Source organism: Hippopotamus amphibius, chromosome 7 (genome assembly GCF_030028045.1).
Source record: "Hippopotamus amphibius kiboko isolate mHipAmp2 chromosome 7, mHipAmp2.hap2, whole genome shotgun sequence".
In the NCBI taxonomy this organism is placed as follows: domain Eukaryota; kingdom Metazoa; phylum Chordata; class Mammalia; order Artiodactyla; family Hippopotamidae; genus Hippopotamus; species Hippopotamus amphibius.
The window spans coordinates 70,037,095-70,049,290 of NC_080192.1; the positions used below are offsets into that span (position 1 = coordinate 70,037,095).

The following is a 12,196-nucleotide window of genomic DNA, read 5'->3' on the forward strand; positions in this document are numbered from 1 at the left end:
CGCTATCGGTCATAAATATTCTGTTAAGAAGACAGCAAAATTTTGAATGACAAATAACAATTCCATAATGTTGATGAGAAGCCTTTATTTAAATGTAGTTTCCCACTGTCATAGGTTGACCTTGTATTTGGTTTGCTTGCTTGATCTCTATTTTAGCCAACTTCCAGGAATCAAGGTCAAGGTGGCATAAAACTAGACCTATTACATGCTAACTACTTTGGTAGTTAAGGCAAAGAGACTGTGATATACTCTTCAAATTCTGATAAAACTGCTCAAGCCATCCCAGAAAAAAGCCTGAAGTTATGGCAGTTTCAGTAAATCTATAGACACATCACCTAATAATAATCCAAAGAAAAACTGCTTTATATACAAGACCTTTTATATAGGTTTCTGACAAATTTATTTTGGCCCAATTATATATTGATATTTTATTCCCTCTCTCCCTTTTAAACGTCCATGTTCCTAACACCAATACAGTACAGGTGGAGAGAGGAGGGAAGGGAGTCTCTCTGCCTCTTCTTTCTATGCAGACAGTACAAAGAACACCCAGCCAAAAGCAGCCACCAGGAGGCCCTAATTACTTGTTAAAGTCCATGAGTAATTACTTGGCTTTGAGCAGGGCATCGGCAGCCTCATCTACTGCCTTCCTGCGTTCCTTCAGTGCACCCTCCACTGTGCGCCACTGGGCTGACTTCTTGTCACCTGCAACCTAAGCAAAGTTTCAATTATGTAAACATGAACTGCCATTACTGTCATAATAACATGACTAAATGCAGAAAGTAGTGACATGAAAGTCAAAGGTAAAAAGTTATATATGCTATTCTCCACAAGAGGAACTTTTTTTTTTTTAATTGGAGTACAATTGCTTCACAATGTTGTTAGTTTCTGTATGACAGACTCTAGGTCCATCCACATCCAGAAGAGGAACTCTTAACCTAATGCTTATGAACAGGCTCAAAGAAGTCCATGAACCATCTCCCACCAGCCGCCCCCACTAAAACTGTAAAAGACTGTGTTTCAGTGCACACGCATTCTCTAAGGAGGGATGATAGTTTTATTAGATTCTCAAAAGGAAGTATGAAGCAGAAAAGGTTAATAAGAACAGTACCCCATCATGAATTGTTTGTTCATTAAATCACTCTTCAACAAAGCATGGGTACCTTAAAATTTTCTTATTTGCAAGTCTACTGAAATCATAGCTTAAGAATAAGTAGAAAGTTTACACATTTGTAGGGCCTTTACTCCTCCAAAACATTACCCTAAAGAACAACCACCCCCCCCCCCATAATTTTTAAGGAGAAAATCAACTATTGTCAAGAATCCCCCTCCAGGACTTCCCAGGTGGCGCAGTGGTTAAGAATCTGCCTGCCAATGCAGGGCACACGGGTTTGAGTCCTGCTCTGGGAAGATTCCACATGCCACGAAGCAACTAAGCCTGTGCGCCACAACTATTGAGCCTGTGCTCTAGAGCCCGTGAGCCACAACTATTGAGCCCATGTGCTGCAACTATTGAAGCCCACGTGCCTAGAGCCTGTGCTCCACAAGAGAAGCCACTACAATGAGGAGCCCGCGCACCACAATGAAGAGTAGCCTCCACTCACAGCAACTAGAGAAAGCCCGTGTGCAGCAAAGACCCAACACAGCCAATAAATAAACAAAATAAATAAATTAAAAAAGAAAAAAAGAATCCCCCTCCACTTTGAGCTGACTTTCAGAGAATGTGAATTTTATATATATATATATATATATATAAAGTCTCCCCTGAGGATTCCTTAGGCAAGTCCAACATTTTTTGCTTCAGCACTGGCACTGATTGCCACTTCTTCAGCTGAGCAGAGTTGGCTCATATTCAGGGGATACATCATACCAAAACCAAAAACCACCTCTAACACTATAATCATACTCAATGCAGCAACATGCTCACACAGGAGAGGTATCAGAAGGGACTTCCCTGGTGGAGAAGTGGTTAAGAATCCGCCTGCCAATGCAGGGACATGGGTTCCATCTCTGCTCCAGGAAAATCCCACATGCCACGGAGCAACGAAGCCCATGCACCACAACTACTAAGCCTGCACTCTAGAGCCCGTGAGCCACAATTACTGAGCCTGAGTGCCACAAGTACTGAAGTCCATGCACCTAGAGCCCATGCTCCACAAGAGAAGCCACTGCAATGAGGAGCCCATGCACCATAACAAAGAGTAGCCCCTGCTCGCCTCAACTAGAGAAAGCCCATGCGCAGCAACGAAAACTCAACACAGTCAAAAATAAATAAATAAATAAATAAATAAATTTATTAAAAAAAAAAAAAGAAAATCTAAGGTTCCTCATTTTAAAAAAAGAAAGAGGTTTAAAAGCCCGATCACTGAAGGCATGGCATAGACGAGTCCAGCTTCAATCCCGTTTACACTCTGTATCTCATAAGCAGAATGTTATTTGGAACTGTTTCAACTCTTCAAAACTATTTTTTAAACTAGTTATTAACTATTTTAAACGACTTTTTTTTCCTCCCTTTCCTTTTGCCAAGTACATGTAGGTTAAACTAGTGTATTATGTGTAGATATGAAGCAAAACCACCTTATGGCTTCTCTTCAAAGTACAGTTGACCCTTCAACAACATAAGTTTGAACTGCATGGGTCCACTTATACAAAGATTTTTTTCAACACAGTACTACACAATCTGCAACTGGCTGAATCCACAGATGCAGGAGGGCCAACTATGGGACCTGAGCATCCGTGAATTTTGGTATCTGTGATGTGTCCTGGAACCAATCCCCTGCAGATACTGAGGGCTGACTATACACTATGCTAGGACCCTGGGGAGAAATAGGAACATGCTAAATTACCAAAGAATAAAATAAAATATTTTTTATCAAAGAAAAAAAATGACTGAATTGGTTCAATAATTATATTTCAAGTCACCCAAAGAGGGCCACTGCAGGGGCTGCTGCACACCTGCAACATGAGTGCCAATCTCAGTGAGGCGTCCTGGGCCTTGGATGCCCAGCCTGTATCTTTCCTTGTTAGAGATACAAGTAGTTTTGCCTCTGCAGCCCTAGGCCTGCTACTTTGTTTTTGTTTGTTTGTTTGTTTTTTAATTTTTAGGCCTGCTACTTTAAGGGAAAGTAATGCCTCTGGTTTGGGTCATTCACAAGCAAGTCTCCACATTATGCTTCCACTGACATCTAGTGTGATCTCAATTTTAAAGCCACATCCATTATCAATGGAAAGTTTAAACATTATCAAGTTCCTTAAGGCAGGATTAACCCTGCCAGTGGACCACTGTGGCAGTCTGAGGAAGCCTCTCAGAATAACATTTTTAAATGCTTAAAATGAAGCTACAAGATTACAAAGGAGCCCAATTACATTGAAATACAGTCATAAAACATGTATTTTAAAATTTTGTGAAATAGAAACCAATATCTAGTAGTAGAACTAATAATAATAAATACCCTAATCAAGAAGCAGTGATGAGCATAAATGATATTTCAAGAGATCTGCAACCACCATAATGTGACAAGAAAATACCTGTGCCTTGCCTTGCTGTTAAAGTTACAGGCACTACTACACTACTGCTTTTGTGGTCAATATACATAACTGAAGGAAAAGCTTTTGAAGGTATGAAAAATAAAGATGTTTTCCATCCAAGTTCTGCAAGCCCCTGAATTCTATCCACAGACCCAACTCTAGGTTAAGAATCCCTGCTATTAGAAGAAATATTTGGTACTCTTTTTTTCTATCTTTATATCTCTCTCTGCTAATTTTTATGTTCTACATAGATTGTTGCAAAGTGACAAAACAAATTCATTTCACAGTGTAAATAATCAAGTTGAATATTCAGTAAACTGCCATTTTAGCCATCTTGCAAAATTAAGTCAAGAAAGGATGCTGTTTGGGGCCATATCAGTATCTTGTCATGTATAAAAAATTGTCTTAAGACTTTACTGCACACGGTTACAAGACCCTGGTATTGTATTAAGATAACATGACATATCTGGGGGCCAAAATGTGTCTCCCTCTGTTAAAGGTATTCCTACTTATAGAGGTCCAAGGATAAGCTGTCCTGTAAAAGAGATGTCGGATTCCCCTACAATCAAGTCTGGTCCAACTGTTTACAAACACTGCTTTGAGAAAGTAACTCAGTATGTATTATAAAGCAAGCCCATGTGCACCTACAGCTTCTTTTACTAGAAGAAACAGAGCTGGAATCAATTTTTTTTTTTTTTTTTTACTTTTTTTTTTTTTTTTTTTGGGCACACGGGCTTAGTTGCTCCATGGCATGTGGGATCTTCCTGGAGCTGGGATCGAACCTGTGACCTCTGCATTGGCAGGCGGATTCTTAACCACTGCGCCACCTAGGAAGCCCGGAATCAATTTTTAATATTTCAAAACTTGTGTTCACACATTTTTTCTGATTATTTTGTCAACACTAGCTAATATTCCCTAATCTGGTTAACTGCTACTATAATGTATCTAAAATCTTGATTGTAATAGATTCCGTACTGTCTAACCCACATGCACTACCCGTTATGTGTGTGGGAAGAGGAAATATCCTCTTATTTAGCCTTCCACCAAAGTAGTACCATGGACATTTAAAGCTTCTAATCACTGTCCTTCTGCAAGAACTCACTTGAGTTCAAACTCAATTTCCTGATATTATGTAACTTTAAGCCTTCTTACATGTGTATAATCAGCATATTAAATACTCCCTTTGTGATTTCTACTTTCCTGACTAAGATTTAAATTTTTTTCTTGGACTTTGAATAAAACAGAATTTTCTTTCTTTTTTTTTTTCTTGGCTATTTGCATCAGAGGTCTAATTTAACTCCTTTGTGATGTATGTACATATGACTAAAGCAATATGAAGCATATTTAATTTTTTAAAAACTACAGTCATGGTGGCAAAGTAACTTTACTGATCATGCATGATCCTGATTCCTAAGATTTACAGTTTCTCTATTTCATTTTATTCTTTAAACGACTTGGTGTCAAGACACATTTTTATATACTGAATAACTGAATGTAATTATAAAGGAAATTGAGTCCCAGTATTACATTTTAATTCCTATAATTACTTTATTCTTTGAAGTGTAAATGTAAGTTAAATAATCAGCATAAGCATTTAAAGTAGCTGCTGTTTTCGGGTACCTGGGGACCTCTATTATTTCTTACAGCTGTGTGTCAGTCTAAAACTATCTCACAAAAAAGTTTATTTTAAAAAAGGGCTGGCGATTTTGAAGAAAAAAGAAAACAGCAAACAACAAATACATTCAAGCACTATTAAGATATGAAAGCAAATCTGAACGAATTCTTATACCACATCGCTGTTGTGAGATAAAGCACTATATACAGAATTCATCAAAAAGAACACGAAGTTTTTGGTTTTCTTTCATTTTTCTTTGTTTTTCTAAAAAGACAATCATTCCAGTTTGTTTTTGCTTAGTGAGAGAAAGCCCAGCCCAGAAGGAAGAAATCATGTCTAATATTCTTCAGCCCACCTCAGAATCATCCATGGCTGCTCTCAGTATGTTGGCATGGGCAGTGACAGCCTGGACCGCGGCATTCTGAGCCACAATAGCCTGCTGAGTGATGCAAGCAGTCTGGCTCAGTGCATCTTCTAAGCTCTTGGCTAGTGCTAAAGTTAAAAAAAAAAAAGAAAGAAAGAGAGAAAAGTTAAAAACCAGATCCCACCCCCACAATGGCTTTATTTTAATGTTTCCCTCTCTACCTATTGAGTCCCACATCACATTTCCCCCCTCAAAACAAAATACAGATTTAGAGAATCAAATTTTCACTTAAAAGTATGATAAAATATTAATAACTGTTGAATCCAAATGATGAATCTATGAGGGTTCATTATACTATTTTTACTTTTATGCATATCTGAATTTTTTCAAAATAAAACATGCTTTGGGTTTTCTATATGAAAGGGAAAATCACAACAGGAAAGGCAAATATATAAAAGGACTGAATCACTTAAATAAGCCAGTACTTAGTTTAAAGAAGATTTTGTGAAAGCGATTATAACTACAATGAACAGTAAAAGAATAAACATGATGTGAAATAGGACATCCAAACCACAAAATGTGCGGGAGGGGAGTAAGAAAATGCAGATCTTTTAGAATGTGTTTGAGCTTATGTAACTATCAGTCTAAAGCAAGTAGATATAATAATGGGTTAACATACTTAAAAACCAGGGTAACCACAAATCAAAATCATGCCACAGATTCACAAAAACCAAGAAGAAGGGAATTCAAGCATAATACAAATGAAAACCAACAAACCACAAAAGGAAAAACAAAAAGAAGAAAGGAACAATGAAATACTACATTAACTGGAAAACAAGATTTAAAATGGCAATAAATACATACCTATCAATAACTACCTTAAATGTCAATAGTCTAAACACTCCAATCAAAAGACACAAACTGGTAGACTGGATAATAAAATAAGAACCTACAATACACTGCCTACAAAAGACCCACTTTAGGGAGAAAGACATACACAGATTGAAAGCGAAGGGGTGGGGACTTCCTAGATGGTGTAGTGGTTAAGAATCCACCTGCCAATGCAGGGGACACAGGTTTGATCCCTGATCCAGGAAGATCCCACATGCCACGGAGCAACTAAGCCTGTGCACCACAACTACTGAGCCTGCACTCTAGAGTCCGTGAGCCACAACTACTGAGCCCATGTGCCACAACTACTGAGCCCATGTGCCACAACTACTGAAGCCCACGTGCCTACAAGCCATGCTCCACAACAAGACAAGCCACCACAATGAGAAGCCTTGTGCACCACAACAGAGTAGTCTGCACTCTAGAGCCTGCTTGCCACAGCTAGAGAAAGCCTGTGTGCAGCAATGAAGACCCAATGTAGCCAATAAATAATTAATTAATTAAAAAACAGAAAGAAAGTGAGGGGATGGAAAAAGATATTTCATGCATATGGAAATGATAAAAAAGCAGTGGTGGCAATACTCACATCAGACAAAACAGACTTTAAAACAAAGGCCATAAAGAAAGACAAAGGACACTACATAATGATAAAATGATCAATACAAGAAGAGGGTATTACACTCATTAACAAATATGCACCCAATACAGGAGCACCTAAATACACAAAACAAATACTAACAGACATAAAGGGAGAAACTGACAGGAATACACTAATAGTAGGAGACTGTAACACCCCACTGACATCAATGGACAGATCTTGCAGACAGAAAATTAATAAAGCAACAGAGATCCTAAGCAACACAATAAAACAGATTTAATTGGTATCTACACAGTGCTACATCCAAAAAACCAGAATACACATTCTTTTCAAGTGCACATGGAACACTCTCTAGGATAGACCACATACTAGGACACAAAACAAGCTCAAATTTAAGAGGATAGTAATTATTTCAAGTATCTTTTCTGATCACAATGGCATGAAACTAGAAATCAACACAGAAAGAAAAATGAGAAAAAAAAAATGACATAGGGAGGAAACAACATGCTACTAAAAAACCAACAGGTTAATGATGAAATCAAACAAAAGTTAAAAAAAAATGCCTCAAGACAACCATGAAAACACAACCATACAAAATCTAAAGAGGGAAGTTCATAGTGATTAAGGCCTTCTTCAAAAAAACAAAAACAAAACTCAAATAAATAACCTAACTTACCACCTAAAAGAATTAGAAAAAGAAGAACAAAACCTAAATTCAGCAGAAGGAAGCAAATAATAAAGATCAGAGATGAAGTAAATAAAATAGAGATTAAAAAAATAGAAAAAAAATCAGTCAAAGCAAGAGCTGGTTTTTGAAAAGATAAACAAGATCGACAAATCTCTAGCCAGGATGACCAAGAAGAAAAAAGAGAGGACCCAGATAAACAAAATAAGAAATGAAAGAGGAGAAATAACAACAAATACCACAGAAATAAAAAAAAAAAAGAAAATCATAAGAAGAAAACACTATGACCAGTTATATGCCAACAAAATGGACAACCTTGAAGAAATGGACAAGTTTCTAGAAATATACAGCCTGCCAAAAGTAAATCAAGAAGAAACATAATTTGAACAGACCAATCACTAGAAGAGAAATAGAATCTATAATAATAATAATAATAAAAAACCTCCCTGCAAACAAAAATCCAGGATCAGATGGCTTCACTGGGGAATTCTACAAAACTTACGAAGAACTTACACCTATCCTTCTTAAACTCTTTCAAAAGACTGAAGAAGAAGGAACACTCCCTAGGTCATTCAATGAAGCCAATAACACCCTGATACCAAAACAGGACAAAGACACTTCAAAAAAAGGAAAATTACAGGCCAATATCTCTGATGAATGTAGATGTAAAAATCATCAAAAAAATATTACCAAACTGAATCCAACAACACATAAAAAGGATCATATACCATGATCAAGCTGGATTCATTCCAGGGTCACAAGGATGGTTCAACACACATAAATCAATCAATGTGATACACCACATCAACAAAAGAAAAGACAAAAACCAAATGATCATCTCAATAGATGCAGGAAAAGCATTTGATAAAATTCAACATCCGTTCCTGATAAAAACTCTCACCAGCGTGGGTGTAGGGGGACTATATCTCAACGTAATAAAAGCCATTTACAGCAAACCCACAGCCAATATAATACTCAACAGTGAAAAGCTGAAAGCTTTCCTGCTAAATTGTGGAACAAGACAAGGATGCCCATCTCACCACTTCTATTCAACACAGTATTGGATAGCCCTAACCACAGGAATCAGACGAGAAAGAAATATAAGTATCCAAATTGGGAGGGAAGAGGTAAAATTGTCATTATATGCAGATGACATGACACTCTACATAGAAAACCCTACAAATTCCACACAAAAATTGTTAGAAATGATAAATGAATTCAGTAAAGTAGCAGGATACAAGGTTAATATAGAGAAATTTGTTGCATTTCTTTACACTAACCATGAAATATCAGAAAGTAAAGAAACAATCCCATTTAAAGCCAGGTCAAAAAATAAAATACCTACAAATAAACTTAACCAAGGAGGTGAAAGACCTATATACTGAGAAATATAAAACACTGATAAAGGAAACTGAAGATGATTCAAAGAAATAGATATCTCATGTTCTTAGATTGGAAGAATTACTATTGTTAAGATGTCCACAGTACTCAAAGCAATCTACAGATTCAGTGCAATCCCTACCAAAACACCCATGACATTTTCCCCAGAAGTAGAACAAATAATCCTAAAATGTATATGGAACTAGAAAAGACCAAGAATTGCCAAAACAATCCTGAGGAAAAGGAACAAAGCTGTAAAGATAACCCTCCCAAACTTCAAAAAACACTACAAAGCTACAGTAATCCCAACAGTGTGGTACTGGCAGAAAAACAGACATATGGATCAATGGAACAGAATCAAGAGCCCAAAAATAAACCTACACAGCTACAACCAAAAACCAAGTTGAAGTAACTAAATGAATGCCCCTACACCTATGCTCATGCTGGTCCTTCTACTCTTTACACGATTCTAACAAACTTGCCTCCTAGGAGTAGGACAGAAATAGCACATTGAAGGAAAACAAGAACCACTCAATGTAGAAAGACTTAACAGAAATAAGCAACGGAGAGAGACAAAAAATAAATAAATAAAATAAAAAACCCACCTCAACCGACGAAACCAAACCAAACAAACCATAAACAGCTATCATAAGAATTTAAAACTAACATCTCTCAGACAAGCAAAAAACTACATGCACACTACCTCCAGGGACATCAATATACTATAGCACAATACAATAAATTCTGTTCCATGTGCTTTGCTTAAGACAGGAAAATACATTTTTAGATAACTAATATTTTTCTTTAAGCCATCAAAAAACCTAATATAAAACTGAAACTTATAGAGGAATATGCTTCAGTTAGGTGGAAACCAGCAATGTGTAGAACATTCCATCCCCCCAACAATGTCAGAAAAGAGGACGGCTAGACTGAGTCCAGAGGCCAGGTAATAAACCAGAGTGGGAGCCATTCCAACCTGCACAAATAAATGTATGAGTGTAACAAATTAGAAGACTCTAGGCAAGCTGCCAAAACATAAATAGTAGTTTATGCTCCTCAAAGCATAGAGAATCTTCATTGCTAACTATAATAAAAACAAATGGAGAGGACTTCCTAGGTGGTGCAGTGGGTAAGAATCCGCCTGCCAATGCAGGGGATATGGGTTCGATCCCTGCCCCAGGAAGATAACACATGCCGCGGAGCAACTAAGCCCGTGTGCCACAACTATTGAGCCTGCTCTCTAGAGCCCATGAGCCACAACTATTGAGCCCATGTGCCGCAACCACTGAAGCCCAGGCGTCTAGAGCCCGTGCTCTGCAACGAGAAGCCTGCACACCACAATGAAGAGTAGCCTCCACTCAACGCAACTAGAGAAAGCCTGTGTGCAGCAACGAAGACTGAACACAGCCAATAAAATAAATAAATAAAATAAAATTTATAAAAAAAAAAAACAAATGGAGAAAGTACGTGTATCACTCGTAATTTACACTGATTATACACTAAGACTAGCCCTTGTCACCTGGGTAAAAGTTCACGTGGAAAGAACACAAATGATGAAATAAAGGTGGTGAATACAGCAACGCCACTAAAGAAACCACAAAGAGCTGACCGATGAGAAACTCGTGCCACGGCTGAAGAAGAGAGCAAATGAGAGAGATGACCCAAGTGCTTAAGAAGTGTCTGGTTTACATACACTCAATCTTAACTTGTTCTTGCTTCTCCTGTTGTGCAAGCCGAGCTGCAACTTCTTCAGGTGGCCGTTCCCTTACAGAAGTGGAGGATGCTTCCTCTTGCAGCAAAAGTAAATAAGAGGAAATCAAATTTCAGCACAGAATTTCAACAGCTAATGGGGACATAAAAACACCATCATTTGTACTTGCCAGTTATATCAACTTGAGGGCATTTTTGCGATAAAGATTCTAAAACCACATCATGACTCAATGATTCCAACACAAAGAAATAAGGGGGTCAGCTCTTAAACCCATTGTTTTCAAAGATTATTCAGACTCTGAAATATTAAAAATTACCTAAACAAGTCTGCAGACTTAAAGCCAATATAAATGTGCACTTACAGAATGTCTAGGGATTGTCTAGACATTACAGAGTTCTGATGAGCATATTATTTATAAAACCACAAATACAGATAATTTAACTACCTGAAGTTGCAGGCTTAGGTTTTCCTTCACCAGTTTCACGATGATCAGTTTTTATAGGCTCCTCATGCTGAACCACAGGGGCTGGGACCGACAGTGTGTCACCTGCTGCAGAAATAATTTGAGCTGCCTCTGTAGGTGCTATAAATATATGTTACACATGGTATTTATAGTTTCCTGGGTTAACACAGAAACACACAGGAATCCACTACTACCCCCCACTCTGCAGCTGACTCCTTAAAGACACAAATGCATGTGCTTCCACTACTCAAACACACAAATAGTTAGGGGCGCTGCCCACTGCATAAACCCAAGTGCAATGAACAATGGCTGGGGAAGCACAAGAGAAGGGAGTCTGGTCAGCATCCACCTATTTTAACCATTATTCTCAGGCAAGGCTTCTAATAACAGTACTAAGTGGTACTAAATCTTAATATGAGAAGGGGGCGTAAGATTTACATAGCATGGAAAAATAATAACAAAGGAAAAAGAGCCTGTAATGAAGAAGGTAGACAAAAGAAAGTAACCAAAAACTATTTTTCCATTGCTCTGAAGAGTGGTATAGATGAAAGAAGAGGTGTGAGCAAGAACGGGATGGCAATTTTAAACATAAAGAAGAAAAGTTCACAGTTTAGATGGTGAGTTAGTAAAGGACTCAGTTAAAAAAAGTTATTTCATAGACATATTTTTTAAAGAAAGGAAGGTTGAAAAATCAAGAGCTTAGAAATTATAAATAAAAGTGCTGATGTAAGAGAAATGAGTAATTCTGAAGGTGGAATAGATGGCAGTGGGGAACAACAAAATGGAGAAAAAAAATTTTAATAAATTGAGTGAAGGTTCCATTTGAGAGTTAAAGTTGGATTATCACAAAGCCCATTAACTGGTCTCCTTGCTCTGCCCTTGGTTCCTTTATCTAGTCTCCACAATAGCCAGTAATCTTATTAAAAGTCAGATATCAATCCCCCGACTCATAACCGTCCCAACA

General features: G+C 37.5%; 1 protein-coding gene across 5 annotated transcripts in view; it reads right to left on the bottom strand.

The window, feature by feature from the left end:
• Positions 1 to 12,196, bottom strand: part of IMMT (inner membrane mitochondrial protein) — a 48,424-nt gene that overhangs the window by 13,270 nt on the left and 22,958 nt on the right. For 2 of the 5 annotated variants that reach the window (XM_057741692.1, XM_057741695.1), the window contains exons 5-8: positions 11,215 to 11,319; positions 10,752 to 10,847; positions 5,496 to 5,632; positions 606 to 709 (exon numbers count right to left, since the gene is read on the bottom strand). In XM_057741692.1, coding sequence (XP_057597675.1) covers positions 606 to 709; positions 5,496 to 5,632; positions 10,752 to 10,847; positions 11,215 to 11,319 — 442 coding nt within the window. Of the gene's footprint in view, positions 1 to 605; positions 710 to 5,495; positions 5,633 to 10,751; positions 10,848 to 11,214; positions 11,353 to 12,196 lie in introns of all 5 variants that reach the window. The other 3 variants (XM_057741691.1, XM_057741694.1, XM_057741693.1) reach the window with 2 other exon arrangements.